The sequence below is a fragment of the Octodon degus genome, unplaced genomic scaffold (assembly GCF_000260255.1).
Source record: "Octodon degus isolate 3935 unplaced genomic scaffold, OctDeg1.0 scaffold00029, whole genome shotgun sequence".
NCBI classification, from domain to species: Eukaryota; Metazoa; Chordata; class Mammalia; order Rodentia; family Octodontidae; genus Octodon; species Octodon degus.
The window spans coordinates 15,241,070-15,252,918 of record NW_004524605.1 but is presented as its reverse complement, the minus strand read 5'-3'; the positions used below and the strand labels follow the sequence as shown (position 1 = coordinate 15,252,918).

General features: G+C 37.8%; 1 protein-coding gene across 2 annotated transcripts in view; it reads left to right on the top strand.

Annotated features, from left to right (window-relative positions):
* Nucleotides 1-11,849, top strand: part of Rnf145 (ring finger protein 145) — a 42,664-nt gene that overhangs the window by 6,826 nt on the left and 23,989 nt on the right. For both annotated transcript variants that reach the window (XM_023713172.1, XM_023713173.1), the window contains exons 2-3: nucleotides 719-942; nucleotides 6,019-6,127. In XM_023713172.1, the coding sequence (XP_023568940.1) occupies nucleotides 759-942; nucleotides 6,019-6,127 (293 nt within the window). In that variant the 5' untranslated portion in view covers nucleotides 719-758. The remainder of the gene's footprint in view (nucleotides 1-718; nucleotides 943-6,018; nucleotides 6,128-11,849) is intronic.

Sequence of the window (11,849 nt, the reverse complement as noted above, 5' to 3'; positions counted from 1 at the left end):
CGGAACTGGGGATTGAACTCAGACCCTTGTGCTTGCCAAGGAAGCACTTATTCCACTGATCCATCTCCCCGGCCCTGAGAGAGGGGTCTTAATGCCCAGGCTAGCGTTAAACTTTTGATACTCTTGCCTTAGACTCTCCAGTAGCCGGTATGCCTAGCTAGATTGAGGGAATTTCGGATTTAAGAGTTAATAGTTCAAGGAAACAATATTGTAAGTGCTCCTTCTACCTGTATTTTCACTGTAAGTTCTCTGGATTGTAAATTTGGTGTTTCAGTTTTGATTGTATGTGAATAAGGAGAAGGATAGAATGTATGATACTGCAAGCTAAACATGGATTTGTAAGACTTACTTTGGAATGACTTCCACTTATCTAGTCTTTAAGATTTACTCTCTTAACAGTTATATAGAGTTGAATTTATTTTTCAAATTTGGACAAAAAGTATTCTAACAGGGCGTATTGTTAATAAGTACCTATATTTGGAGCTAGTAGCTTTTTAAAAAGTAAATTTTGCAGTGTAATCATTTAATCAGATAAATAATGGGCAGACCTGAACATGTCAATACAAAAGCACAGTACGAGGCTTATTTCATGAATACCTAAAAGCAAACGTGGCTAAGAAATTGTAGTATTTGTGTGGTATATGGTAATACATTAGACCCAAAAGAAGTTATCTAGAAGTAGTTTGATTTTTTACATACCATGTTTCCTGAATTTTAGGTCTATTCCACGAAAAACAAAAACAAAACAAAGTGAAAAAATGGCTGCGAAGGAGAAATTGGAGGCGGTGTTAAACGTGGCCTTGAGGGTGCCCAGCATCATGCTGCTGGATGTGCTGTACAGGTGGGACGTCAGCTCCGTCTTCCAGCAGATCCAAAGAAGTAGCCTCAGTAACAACCCTCTGTTCCAGTACAAGTATTTGGTCCTCAATATGCATTATGTAGGTGAGTATCCCCACCGCATTTTCTAATCTTATTGTGAACTTATGATTTAGGCCTTTGTAGGTAGTCAGAATTTGGGTCCAATGAGTTTCACTTATGCTAAGCTTACTAATAATTAAATAATTGTATATCCATGTTGTTTATTTGCCTTAGTTAAATAATTGGACGTATGTCTTAGTTATTTGCCTTATTGCATATGAATTATTATTATTTTTTTAATATTTATTTATTTTTATTTATTACATTTATTTATTGTGTGTGTGTGTGGCCAGCTCACCCCACCAGGGGGCGGGGCTGGCTGGCATGTGGTGCTGGGGATCGAACCGCGGTCCCTGTGCTTTGCCAAGCTTGTTTCAAGTAGGTGCTTTAGACCACTGAGCCATCTCTCCAGCCCCTGCATATGAATTATTGAGGCTAGAGGAAAGTAAGCAGTATTTTAGTAGATATAACTGGAAAGCAAAAGAAAACCTTTTGCCTTTTAAAATGATGAAATGTGAATACTGAGATGTTTTGCTGCTTCTGATTTGTCCTTGTTTAAAGTTTGTTATTTGGGGAAAAGTAAGATTTTTTTTTTTTTTTAAGTTCAATATTCTGTGTTGTTGCCTGATACAAGCTAATTTTTTTTTTCTTCTATTTTTGGTGCTGGAGATTGAACTCAGGGCCTTGTGCATGCTAGGCACTCTACCACTGAGCTACAGCCCCAAGCCAACAAACTAAAATATTAATACCAGTAGGAGATAGTGTTCATTTCAGTTAAATGAGATGTATGCAATGGTACTGTACTATATTTTCTTCCTTAAAAAACATTCTTGGCATTGTAATTGGTATACTTCAAGTGTTGTGGTAAAAGTAATAATGAAAAATTAAATAAATTAATGTCGAGAAATACAGGCATGGGACAGATAAAATTCATTCTTCTAGAATAAAAGTATCCCTAATATAAATATTTAGTTTATAGGTAATGTGACACTTTTATTAACATTGCCACTGCCTAAATCTGCATATGGTATATGATGGGGGTTTTGATGGCATAGTAAAGAGGTTTTTTGTTAATATTTTTATCCCTAGAATTTGTTCTTCACAATTTGTATCTTTTGTAAAATTGTGAAAGGTTGTTCTCCTTCTGTGAGATCTCTATATTTTTATGTGTAGGACTTTCTGAGTTCTAAAACAGCCTGAAAACCCCCATGCCTCTAAGAGAGAACCAAGCGAGCCACTGTGGGAGGAGTGGGCTAATAGCAAAGACAGTGTGCTAGAAACTCACCTCTCGTCCGTGGTTCTACCTCAGAAAGTCTGTGAAGTAAGATGCCTTTGGGGTGCAGAACACTGTAGTTGTCAGCCCTTTATTAAAGGTTTTGTATGTTAGCCAGTTTAAGGAAAGTAGTCCAGTCAGTTATAGAACAAGTGAGTACTTGGCCAAGATTTTGAAATGCTTAATCAGCAAATACACTAGTTTTAAAAATGTGCTTGTCATGTATTATTTATTGAAAGATTAAAATATTTATTAGAAAAAAATCTCCCTAATAACCAGAAACATTAATTTTCAAAGTTGACTAGGGCATGCTACAGTTGAAATTCATACTCAGGCTTAAAACCTTGGGAATTCAAGTGCATTCTGGGGTAGAGAAGGCTTAGTTTATATGAGTGGATATTCTCAGCTTGACTAGTTTGATTGGCGTATCTTCGCAAAGTAAATAATGCTTCCTGAGTACATGGTAAATGTTCTGATTCTGCAGTGTTTTCATTTTTCATGCTTATTTCTGTGTCCCTTTTAGAACTTACCTGCATGCACAGAGGATTACATCTATTTTGTTTTTTCTAGGTAACTATTGAGAAGTCTCCACAAGATATTTTTCTCCATTCTGAACATTTGCTGGTCTTTTGTTTATCTGCCCATTTTTGTGGACTATTAGCACTGTTTTATTTATTGACTTAAATCATATTTTATTAGCTGATAGTTAGACCCTTCATTTTCCTTATTTCGAAACTCTTCAGTGTTTTTATTGTTTCCTGTAGAACTTAATTACCTCGTGTAGTCCTCAAAAAACCTGTTAATCCTCTTATTGAGATGCATTATTAGCAACATTTTAAGTTAGAACAAAGTGATAGTTTAATAGTGCTCTTTGTGTAAGAACACAGTCTATCGTCAGAATTTGTCTTGGATACTTCTGGAGTGTTTCATTAATATTTTCTTCAAGTGGGTATTATTATTATCATATTTAGTACAGGGTCTACAGGCTCTCACCACACAGATCAAACTTGTAGTGATCTTCCTGTTTTCAGCCTCGCGAGTGCTGAGATGACAGGTGTGTGCCACCACATCCAGTCTCAGTTGCTGCTGTCTCAGCGTGCCCCAGGGCAGGGCTGGCAGGGCACACTGGAGATTGAACCCGGCTCCTGCGTCTGCCGAAGCAGGCACTTTAATCCGCTGAGCTATCTGGCTGGCCCTTTTCACATGGGTTTTAGACATTTGTACATATTTTCTTTTTATTGCTTGGTATAAAAATTCTGCTGAAACTGCCATCACTGAAATCATTAGAGACCTAGTAAAATTCAGGCCTCGTTTGTGTTCTTGTTCTGTAGGCCTTTTCACGTTTATGAAGCTGTGGACAACTTTTCCTTTGTTGAAAATGTCATTTCTCTTTGCTAATTCTTTATTGTTTTTTGTGGTACTAGGGATTGAACTCAGGACCTTGTGCTTGCCAGGCAGGCACTTATGTGGCTGAGCTATCTCCCCATCCCCCTTTTTCCTAATTCTGACCATTTTTTCTGAATCTTTTTTTCCCTTTGGACTTCAGTACTGATGTTGCCTAGAACTTGCGCTTTCATCTTTGGTTGTTGGGTGGATGTCACAAAATTTTGGCTACCAGTCTCTGACTTGACTTTCTACTGCTTTGTAACCCCCTTAGTCTGGGGTGGGAGTTCTGCCTCTGTGACCCATAGTTCATTCAGTTCACATGCTATCATGGTTCTTACTGTGCTGCACTGAGGCTCTTTGTACTTAACATCTCTTCCCAGCTAGGTTGTGAACTTTATATTCAGAAAAGGGTTGTCTGTTATCTCAATATTCCCAGCACCTAGCTACTGTCTGATCCATAATGAAGAAACTTGTAACCATAGATTAAGCCCCTTTGCAAACACTTCCCTCAGTCACTGAACTAGCACCTTTCCATCACTTCAGACCTTTCCCTCTGCTTTTATTTCTCATAAGCTGCCTTGATTACCCAGAATAGAGAGATTAGAACTACTTTCATTTCCTTGTTTCCAGCCACTCGTCCACTGACCAACTTAAAATCTGTTTAAATGTACAGTATATCCTGTAGCCCACTCTTCCAGCTCCATACCTAACCGGTGATATTTTAATCCAGGCCCCTGTTTTCCTCTAGTACCGTCACTTGTTTAAATAGTAAAAATTAATAGATTGAGCAGTGTTGTTTTAAGGATGTCTACATTTCTAATTTTGGGGGGCCTTTTAATTATACATTCTATTAGGTTAGTGTCATTGTTACCTGCTTTATGGGATTCCATTCTATGGGATAGCCCCCTAGAATGAATGATGAAACTTAGGTTTTGAGTAAGAGTGAAAAGAGTTTTGGATAGTAAAGAGGCTGATCTGCCTTGTTAAGGGAGAAGGAAGGGAGCAGTTTATGCTTGTGCAGTCTAAGAACGTGGGCTCTGGGCACCATGAGATACAGAATGGCCCCTGAGAAATAAGGATGTGTTTTTGTGATTGTTGTAGGAGCTTTTTAACTATTCGTAACACATATATGGGGTGATATCAATTTGAAAGCAATAAAATAAATTCTTTGAGTCAGATTCTTCATAGAAAAACGGTTTAGACCAGATTTCTTTTGTTCTTCAGAGAAATTGAAAACAAAGTTGAAGAGGCCTTAGAAGATAAGAGGAAATCTATGTCACAGAGCCAAAGAATAATGGGGTTTATAGGGGTTTTTCTCTGCTGGTGAGCAGGAATGTCTTGGTCCATTTCCTTGTCCCAAGGGCATCATACCAGTGTGATCCCTAGTGAGAAGTTTCAGTCCTTGCATAGTCAGCAGCCTCTTTTTTTTTTTTTTTTTTTGTTCTGGGGGTTGAACTCAGGACCTTACGCTTGCCAGGCAAGTGCTTATTCTACTGAGCTATCTCCCCAGCCCTGCCAGCAGCCTCTTGGAAGGGCCTGGGAGAGGAAAGCTGTTGCTTCGTGGTAGATGGAAGCAGAATGCTAAGGGAGAAACCAGGGAAGAAGGTACACCCTGCCAGGTAGCTTTGGGGACACCTACATGTAAACCATAGCACCAAGGGTAAAGCAAGATGTGTTATTGAAAGTGGGCTCCAAGTTTTCTCAGAGTACAAGATGAAAGGGGTTGTAGATTATGGGAAATGAAGGAAATAGATGGTTACAAAAGATAAATATTGGGCTGGGGAGGTAGCTTAGTGGCATAAGCACCCGCCTAGCAAGTAAGTGCAAGGTCCCGAGTTCAATCTCTGGTACCACAAAAATAAATAAATAGGTGAGTCAAAATGGAAGTATTGGGTACAGATAATTTGAAACATTTGTCAGTGGAATGAAAAAAATTAGAATCAAAGAAATCATTGTAGAGAAGTGTTTTCTGTTTCCAAGATGGGCAAGAGCCCTGTACTTTCTTTTAAAAACAAACTGTCAGGTGGAATAATTTGAAGATGTAGGAGAGAGAAGGTTTTCAACTTGGAGAAATAAGATGTTGAAATCAGTGAGAGGGGCAGCCATGGAGAGATCTAGTTCTTCCTCTGCCGCTAGAGAAGGAGATAAAATTGACGTAAAACAAGAAGTGGCAGAGGGCAGGTTGATGACAAGAGGAGTCACGTTACACCTTTGTGTCTGTATTTGACTACAGAGTCAGAAAATTACCTAAAAAATGTCAAATGCGAAACGTTTTTGAATAACAAAAAAAAATGTAGTGATGTTACTGTGCTCCATGTACTCTGATAATGATATAAAAGCCTCAGAAGGTGAACTCTAAATGGAAAATAATCTCTTTCTTGTATAGTTAATTGGGAAGCTGAATTAAAATTATATTTTATTTCTTTTAATTTCTACCACAGGTTATATCTTAAGTGTTGTGTTACTCACCTTGCCCAGGCAGCATCTGGTTCAGCTTTATTTATATTTTTTGACCGCCCTACTCCTCTATGCTGGACATCAAATCTCCAGGTAAGCGTGACTGCACATTGGAAATATGTGACTGAATTTAAAGTTTCTTTTGTCAGTAAAGTGATTTTCATAGACACTGTTAAGCCAACAGGTTTGGTAGGTATATAAAACTCATTTTTTATACCTATTTTTAAGTAAATTTGGGGATAGGTTCAAAGTTTTATTGTTTCTTTAGTTACAGGGAAGCTTAAAACTAAGTCTTAAGGTTATACATGCTTAAAGATACTTTTGAGCTTTCCTGTATTGCCTGAGAAAACAATTTCTAAAGCCAGGCGGGAAGAACATCTTAATCTTAATTCTGTGGACTTTGTTACTTTCATCATGTTTAGAAAATCAACTCTGCCTTCTTAGGTGTGGTGTGACACCCATAAGGCCTCCATGTGGGAGGTGGGCAGGAGTACCGTGTTCAGAGCAAGCCTGGACTCCATACTAGTGAGTGCAGAACCAAAAGCCAACCTGAACCTAAACTACTTTTCCTCAGAACAAACAAAACCCCAAGAAAGTTGATGTATGGTCTGTGCGAATCAGCATAATCTGGAGCCATGTAGAGTGGATGAATATTGTATATTATTTAGATTAACGGTTTAGCTAAGAAATTACCATTTTCACGTATATTATTTGTCTCTGTGGTTCTACCAGACCTAAAATCTAAGACTGCCAAAAAATGTCAGCTTTCTAATGTGGAACAGACTGTTAAAATATAGGTGACAAAAGTGACATTCTGATGTAACAATAGAATAAGTTTTGGAGGTCCAATCTTTTTTTAAATTTAAATTTCATAATTTTGATTGAAATATGTATAATTATAATAAAAAAATATGCTTCCCAGTTCTGAGATTAGCAGTTGTACTGTAACAAGTCTAAAATGCAGATTTTGGTGTTGCCTTGCTTTTTAAGACCTTAGAAATCGCATTTTTTTATTAGTAGAATTTAGTCCTTGAGTTTTAAAAGCACGCTTTTTTTCTAATTGTAAAATCACAGTGTTCACTGTAGACAATTTTTTTTTAAATATTTATTTATTTTTATTTATTACATTTATTTATTGTGTGTGCGTGTGGCCAGCTCAGCCCACCAGGGGGCGGGGCTGGCTGGCATGTGGTGCTGGGGGATTGAACCGCAGTCCCTGTGCTTTGCCAAGCTTGTTCCAAGTAGGTGCTTTAGACCACTGAGCCATCTCTCCAGCCCTCCATAGTCTTATTAGAAGTCTGAGGTCCAGTACTGATGCAGACACCCTTATGTCCTCACCCAGCGCGGCTCACCTGAAACCTGTAACCGGTGTGTTGCTAGGTACTGTCTGGACTCTGCCAAATCTCAGTTCAGGGTCAAATTGACCTATCCCTGGTGTCACATACTGTGTCGCCCCTGCACTGTGCTGGCCACTGAAACCAGGTGTGGTGGTACACACCTATAATCCCGGCACTAGGGAGGCCGACACAGGAGGACCACTGAGTCTGAGCTGCATAGTGAAGCCCTGTACCAAATAAATAAATGAAAGGTTTTTATTTTATTTTATTTTTTAAGGTAAAACTGTTACTTTTAAGTTATAGTTCTGTGTAGAAAATCAACAGCCTTTTTTTTGTGTGTGTGTGTGTGGCCTGCTCAGCTTGCCCTGGGGGCAGGGCTGAGCTGCATGGGGTGCCTGGAGCCAACTGCTGTCCCTGTGGTTGCCCAAGGAATTCTGTTATGTGGGGACACACAATGGCTTGAGATGCTAAGAAGGAAAGCTTTTTCTGACCTTTCTTTTTGGGGCAGTTTTTAACTTTAATTTTAGTTTATGGGATATTTTGTTATAGAAAATTAAAATATTAATAAAAAGAATTCTAGGGCTGGAGAGATGGCTCAGTGGTCTAAAGCACCTACTTAGAACAAGCTTAGCAAAGCATCAGGGACCGCGGTTCAATCCCCCAGCACCACATGCCAGCCAGCCCTGCCCCTTGGGGGCTGAGCTGGCTTCTCTCTCTCTCTCTCTCTCAAATAAATAAATAAATAAATTTAAAAAAAAAATAAAAAGAATTCTAATAATGTAGTGGCTCAGACTACTTCTGTTCATACTTTATTCTTTAGATTTTTTTTTTTTTTTTTTTAAGACAGGATTTTACTGTGTAATTTAAATTGGTCTTGAACTCGCTATATAGCCAGGCTGGCCTTGAAATCAATGGTGATCCATGTGTTTGGCCTCCAAAGTGCTGGGATTACAGACTGATCTTGATGGTTTGCTGCATCCTGTTTCCCAGTATGTCATTGAGGATTTTTGTATCTGTTCATAGGCAGATCAGTTCTCTCCTTTTGGTGGGATCTTTTCTGGTTGGTGTTCTTTCTAGGAATGAATATGAGAGTATTATTTCCCTTTCAATTTCATTAAACAGTTTGAGAAGTAGCACCGTGGTCTTGTCTAAATTTCTTGTAGGGTTCACTGGTGAGTCTGTCTGGTCCTGGGCTTTTCTTTGTTGCTAAGTAATTTTTAATTATATCTTCAGGCTGGGGAGGTAGCTCAGCGGCCTAAGTGCCTGCCTGCCAAGTGCAAGGACCCAAGTTCGATCCCTGGTACTGCATGCCACGCCAGCCTGCAGGCCACTAAAACTGGGCGTGTTGGCACATACCTATAATCTCAGTGCTGGGGAGGTTGAGACAAGAGGATCACCATGAGTTAGAGCTTCAGTAGTGAAACCCTGTACCAAGTAAATGATATTTTTAAAAAATTTAAACCTTCAGTTTTATTAACTGGTATTGGTTTGTTTAGAATCTATAGCTTCTTGATTTAATTTTGGTGATTTATATGTATGTAGGAATCTGTCCATGTATTCTGTGTTTTCCATCTTACCAGAATACAGGTTCTGAAAGTAGATTTTGATAATCTGGATTTCTGGAGGATCTGTTGGAATTTTACTCTTTTCATTCATAATTCCATAAATCTGGGTCTTTTCTTTTTTTTTATAAGGTTGGGTAAGGGTTTTATCAGTTTTATTTAATCTTTGTAAGAATCAGCTCTTTGATTCATTGATTCTTTGTATTTTTTAGTCTCTGTTGCATCAATTTCTGCTTTGATCTTTATAAATCCTTGTTTTAAGCTTTGGGTTTGACTTGCTGTTCTGTTTCTAGAAGCTTGAGTTTCACCATCAAGATCTTTATGCTTGCTCTGTTTTTTCTGATACAGGAATTTTCTGCTTTCAATTTCCCTGGTAGTAGTGCTTTCATTGTATCCCATCAGTTCTGGTGCATTGTACTGGCATTATGATTTAATTGTAGAAACTGTCTAATTTCTTTAATTTCATCTGTGACCCGTTGTTTGTTCAGGAAAATGCTATTTAATTTCCATATGTGTATGAAGTTGTGGTTTCTTTTTCCATTGATTTCCAATTTCATTGTGATATGGTCTGATAATATGTGTGGAATAATTTCAGTTCTTTTCCATTTACTTAAGCATGCTTTATGAGCCAATGCGTAGTTTGCTTTAGAGAACATCCCATAGGTAGCTGAGAAGAATGTGTATTTGATATTGTGGGGTGGAACTTTATAGACATCTACTAAGTAAGTCTGTTCAAAAATATGGTTCAGTTGTGATATATCTTTGTTGATTTTTGTTTGTTTGCTTTTGGTATAGTAGATCTGTTTGTGACAGTGGAGTTTTGAGTTATAATTGTATTAGTGTTTACTTCATTTTTTATGTCTGTTAATATTTGTATATGTAAGTTGGGTGTGCTGGCATTTGTTGCATATATATTTGTGATAATTATCTCTTCCTCAGATTGTTCCCTTCACAAGGGTATTGTGGCCTTCTTTGTCTCTCTCTATCAGTCTTGGCTGAAAGTTCACTTTGTAAATAGAACAGGTATCCCTGTTTTTTTCTGGGTTTCTGCTGTGTGGAGTATTATTTTCCATTCTTTGACTTTCAATTTGTGAATTTCTTTTTGAATTAAATGTGTTTCTTTTATACAATATATTGTTGGATCTTTCTTCTTGATCCTTTCTGCTAGTTTGTTTCTTTTGATTGATTAATTGATGCCATTCACAACTGATTTGTAATGACTTACCTTGTCTTGTTATTTTCCTGTCATCAGCCTTGCCCCCCCCATTTGATTGCTTGCCTTGAGTGGTAGATTCATTCTATTGGGGTTCATGGAGTTACAGTCCTTGTTACTTCTTTCTAGAATGTCCTTCAGAACATTTTGGAGTCCTGGTTTGGTGGTCATGAATTTCTTCAGATATTCTTAATCATAGAACATCAGTTTTGAAAGATAGTTTTGTGGGATACATAAATCTGGGTTGAAGGTTATGTTCTTTTCCAGCTTGAAATTCTTCCTTCCAAGTGCTTCTTGACTTGAGGATTTGTGTCAAGAAGTCTGCAATGATTTTTTTTAAGGGATGCAGTGATTTTGATGGGCTTTCCTTTATAGGTTGTTTCTTTTTCTCTAACAGCTTTTAATACTGTTGTGCAGAATTTTGAGAATCTTGACTACTATGTTCTTTGGAATAGATTTCTTTTGATTATGGCTAATTGGAATTGTAAATGCCTCAATTACCTGTAAGTTAAATTCTTTTCCTTGCTTGGGAATTTTTCACCATTACTTCTGTGAAGTTTTTTTTTTTAAATGTCATTTGTATTATCTGCTGCTTTTTCTTCCTTTTTTTTTTTTTTTGGCTCTGAATGCCTTCAGGGCAGCTTTGGCTGGCTGGAGTTGTGGGGATCAAACCACAGCAACCTGAGCCTGACTGCTTTGTCGAAGCAGCCATTTAAAGCACTGAGCTAGGGTCAGGCCCCCAATCTGCTGCTTTTTCATTGACTTGATCAATCTAATGTTATTCCTTGTATCTCCTAGCAGCTGCTGATTGATGTCTCGTGGTCCCTTGCTTTTTTAAAGAAATCTTTCCATGATTGCTAACCACAATTCTGTTGTCTATATCCCAGATTCTGTCCTCATATTGGCTCATTCGTCTGCGTATACTTTTGGTGGAATTTTTAATCTCCTAGATGTCTGTTTGAATCTGTTTCATGGATTCCATCTCCTTGCTGTATTGGGTGTCCCTCATTTTCCTCTTCTATTTTTAAAAATTTTACTCTAGAATCATTAATCATGTCTTTCATTGTGGTCCCCATCTCTGTAGTATCCTGAGAAATTATTTGTGATTAATTTAGAGCTTGGTTCATCAGCTGTTATTTTTTTTAAATAAAAAAGCCTGGGGGTGGGGCTGGTGCAGCATGTGGTGCCAGGGATCAAACCAAGGTCCCTGAGCAGGTGCTGTAGACCACTGAGCTGTCTCGCCGGCCCCGTCATCTGCTTTTGTTACTGCCACTATTACCACTTCAGAAAGTCCAGGTTTTGAATTGTGCTGTCTCATGGTTCCTTGGTTGGCCTTTGGTGAGCTGGAAGTCTTCAGTTGCATTTTAAGTGTCTTTCTCATTTTCTGTTCTGTTTGTTTGCTTATTTGTTTAATTCTTAGGTTGATGCTTATAAATCACTCATGCTGAGTAGCCTTATTGCTAGTGTTTATTTTTTATTGTTTTTTCAGAGCCGGGGATTTATTTTGTTTTATATTAGATTTTATTGGTATATTTTAGATATACATAACAATTACAATCATCATAGAGAATTTGTACTTTTTTTTTCAAAGCTGATTAATAGGACATTTTCGATAATCAATACATTGTACATTGTTATCTTCTTAGTGGTTATCCATAGTACAAGAAGCAGACAGGATTTCCTGTCCAAACACTATTAGTACA